This window comes from Penaeus japonicus, unplaced genomic scaffold (genome assembly GCF_977035675.1).
Source record: "Penaeus japonicus unplaced genomic scaffold, GWHDUDI00000001_assembly GWHDUDI00000005, whole genome shotgun sequence".
Lineage (NCBI taxonomy): Eukaryota > Metazoa > Arthropoda > Malacostraca > Decapoda > Penaeidae > Penaeus > Penaeus japonicus.
In genome coordinates this window covers 3,711,466-3,713,965 of record NW_028234407.1, presented here as the reverse complement: position 1 = coordinate 3,713,965, position 2,500 = coordinate 3,711,466, and the positions used below count along the sequence as shown (strand labels likewise).

The window sequence follows — 2,500 nt, the reverse complement described above, 5'->3', positions numbered from 1 at the left end:
TTTATAGTCCATTATAATAAAGGGCGATTGTATGGTTCTTCTGCAGTTGATTGTTAATCCATTCAGTTAATATATATGGTTCTTCCCTTCAGTTAACATATATGGTTCTTCCATAGTCAGAGGGTTGTGGTTGTGGTTGTTATTGTTATTGTTTATATTGTTGTTGATGTTGTTCTTGATATTGTTGTTGTTTTTATTATTGTTTAAATTGTTGTTGATGTTGTTGTTGTTTATATTGTTGTTGGTATTGTTGATAATGTTGTTATTTATACTGTTATTGTTGTTTATATTGTTGTTATTGTTTATATTGTTGTTGGTGTTGTTGATAATGTTGTTCTTGATATTGTTGTTGTCGTTGTTTCTATTATTGTTTATATTGTTATTGATATTATTATTGTTGTTGATGTTGTTGTTTATATTGTTGTTTGTGTTGTTGATATTGTTGTTGTTGTTGATACTGTTGATGATGATGTTGTTGATGTCGTTGATATTGTTGTTGTTGTTGATACTTTTGTTGTTAATATTGTTGTTGTTCTTGATACTGTTAGCTGTTGTTGATTGATAATTGACTATGATAAACACAAACACATTGGTTTCTGAACACGTCATCCTACTCATCCAACCACTACTAACCTCAAACTTGGGCTTTTTCCGAGGAATGTTAGTGAAGGTGACGATGCGGTTGAGGATCTCTTGCAGCTGAGGATCCATGTTGCGCGTGATGCGAACGTGTTCCTGGACGTTGGCTATCCAGGCCTCCTGTTTCTTCTCTCCTTTGTTCTCCTTCTGGACGTAGTTGCTGCCTCCGTACTTCTGGTCTTCTGTAATGCACTTGAAGTGGGTTGTGTATTCTTGGCCCCTGCGGATTGGAAAAAAATTAGTATATGCGTGCGTAAAGATTTAGGGTGGATACATGTGCATGCGCATACATATGCACATTAACCCAATACCGCCAGCCACAGACGGCGATTGGCAAAGTGCATAGTGCCGGGTGCTGGCATGCGGCGTCAATCGTATAATTGATTTAGGCCTATGCATTCGAGAGCCCTGGCATTGCAGCCATGCAAAGACGGAACAGCACCGGTGGGAATGGGTTAATATAGATTAAAAATAATACTAACATGTAAAAATATTAAATACTGAAATATTTCTTTAGATAAAGCTATATACCATATACTGTGTCTATGAGTTCTTGAACCTCTCTTCAACTGAGGGTTAAAAAGTGACAAATATAGCATTTCAAAGGTTACCATTTCTAACTCTGGTAATAAAGGCATCACATTACGAGCTGAAGTTTTGCATCATATTACAGGCTGAAGTTTTGCATCATATTACAAGCTGAAGTTTTGCCTCAGACCTCTCAGCCTCATAGTCCAGATACAAGTAAATGTTAAGTGTTCCTTAGCAATGGGAAAGGAAAAATTCTATCGTCTTTACAGAGAATTAAGCCTTTTCTAAAATTGGCCTTAACCAACACTAACTTGTTCAATAATAATAATAACAATAGAATCTCAGAGTAACGTTAAACTCCAAACATTAGAAACTTACCAAAACTCCTTGCTACAATCCATGCAGGACACATACTCGACAAATCGGCAACGGAACGCACAGTGCTTCTCCACCTGGTTCTTCTTGAGGCTCGCACCACAAGAACCGCAGACGAAGAACACCATGTTTGGCCGATTCTGCTATTAACCTGAAACGGTCATAAAAATGTTGGAATAAAGTTTGATAGAGAATTAGCAAAGAGATAATCCTTTGCAACTGTTTTTCTTTTTTAATCTTTTTCCTTTCAATTATTATCATTATTATTAATTGATGAATTCAATTGATAAATTCAATAGAATTATTGATAAATTCAATGGGTTTTTAATGAAGGATGCACAAAAAAATATATGTATTTAATCATCTTTAGTAGCACACATCATGGTAAATCGATGGAACTTTCTGGATGAGTCAAATATCCTGAAATCAGGCTGAAAATGGAGTGGCACAATGCAACAGAAACGATCATCCTTGGCAATCGCATGACATTGCACCATAGGCGTTCTGTCAGATACTACAATGAATAATACTGAATTTGGAGTGCTTATAAAGTCTACTATCCTTGTGCAGTACTTTTAGTTCACAGAATTAAAATGTTCAAACCATACTGAACCCTATAGATGGGGAGAGTATGATAAATTCCAGGAAAACTGCGAGGTAAGCATAAAAACAATACTTGAAGCAATGATAACACACACTAACGTCACACCAATAATGATGTCAAGAGAGCGATGTCAAGTGATCGCCAATAACCTTAAACATTCGTTCCTCCAGCAAAGACAAACAAACAAATAGATAGAAAGAACTCAATGACTGTAATTAGGAGGAAGAAAAGGTTCCATTCTATAGCCTCTCGTGAGTGTCTTCTAAATGTGTCGAGACAAAATTGCAATATAAATAATAAACGTAAGTTGGAAATTGTACTTTTAGAATAAATCCTGAAATATCAACTGTG

The 2,500-nt window shown here is 35.7% G+C and overlaps 1 protein-coding gene across 2 annotated transcripts in view; it reads right to left on the bottom strand.

The window, feature by feature from the left end:
* The window catches only part of LOC122258603 (cell growth-regulating nucleolar protein), a 5,401-nt gene that overhangs the window by 2,376 nt on the left and 525 nt on the right, over positions 1-2,500 (bottom strand). For both annotated transcript variants that reach the window (XM_043024618.2, XM_043024616.2), the window contains exons 2-3: positions 1,549-1,696; positions 634-859 (exon numbers count right to left, since the gene is read on the bottom strand). In XM_043024618.2, coding sequence (XP_042880552.2) covers positions 634-859; positions 1,549-1,673 — 351 coding nt within the window. In that variant the 5' untranslated portion in view covers positions 1,674-1,696. The remainder of the gene's footprint in view (positions 1-633; positions 860-1,548; positions 1,697-2,500) is intronic.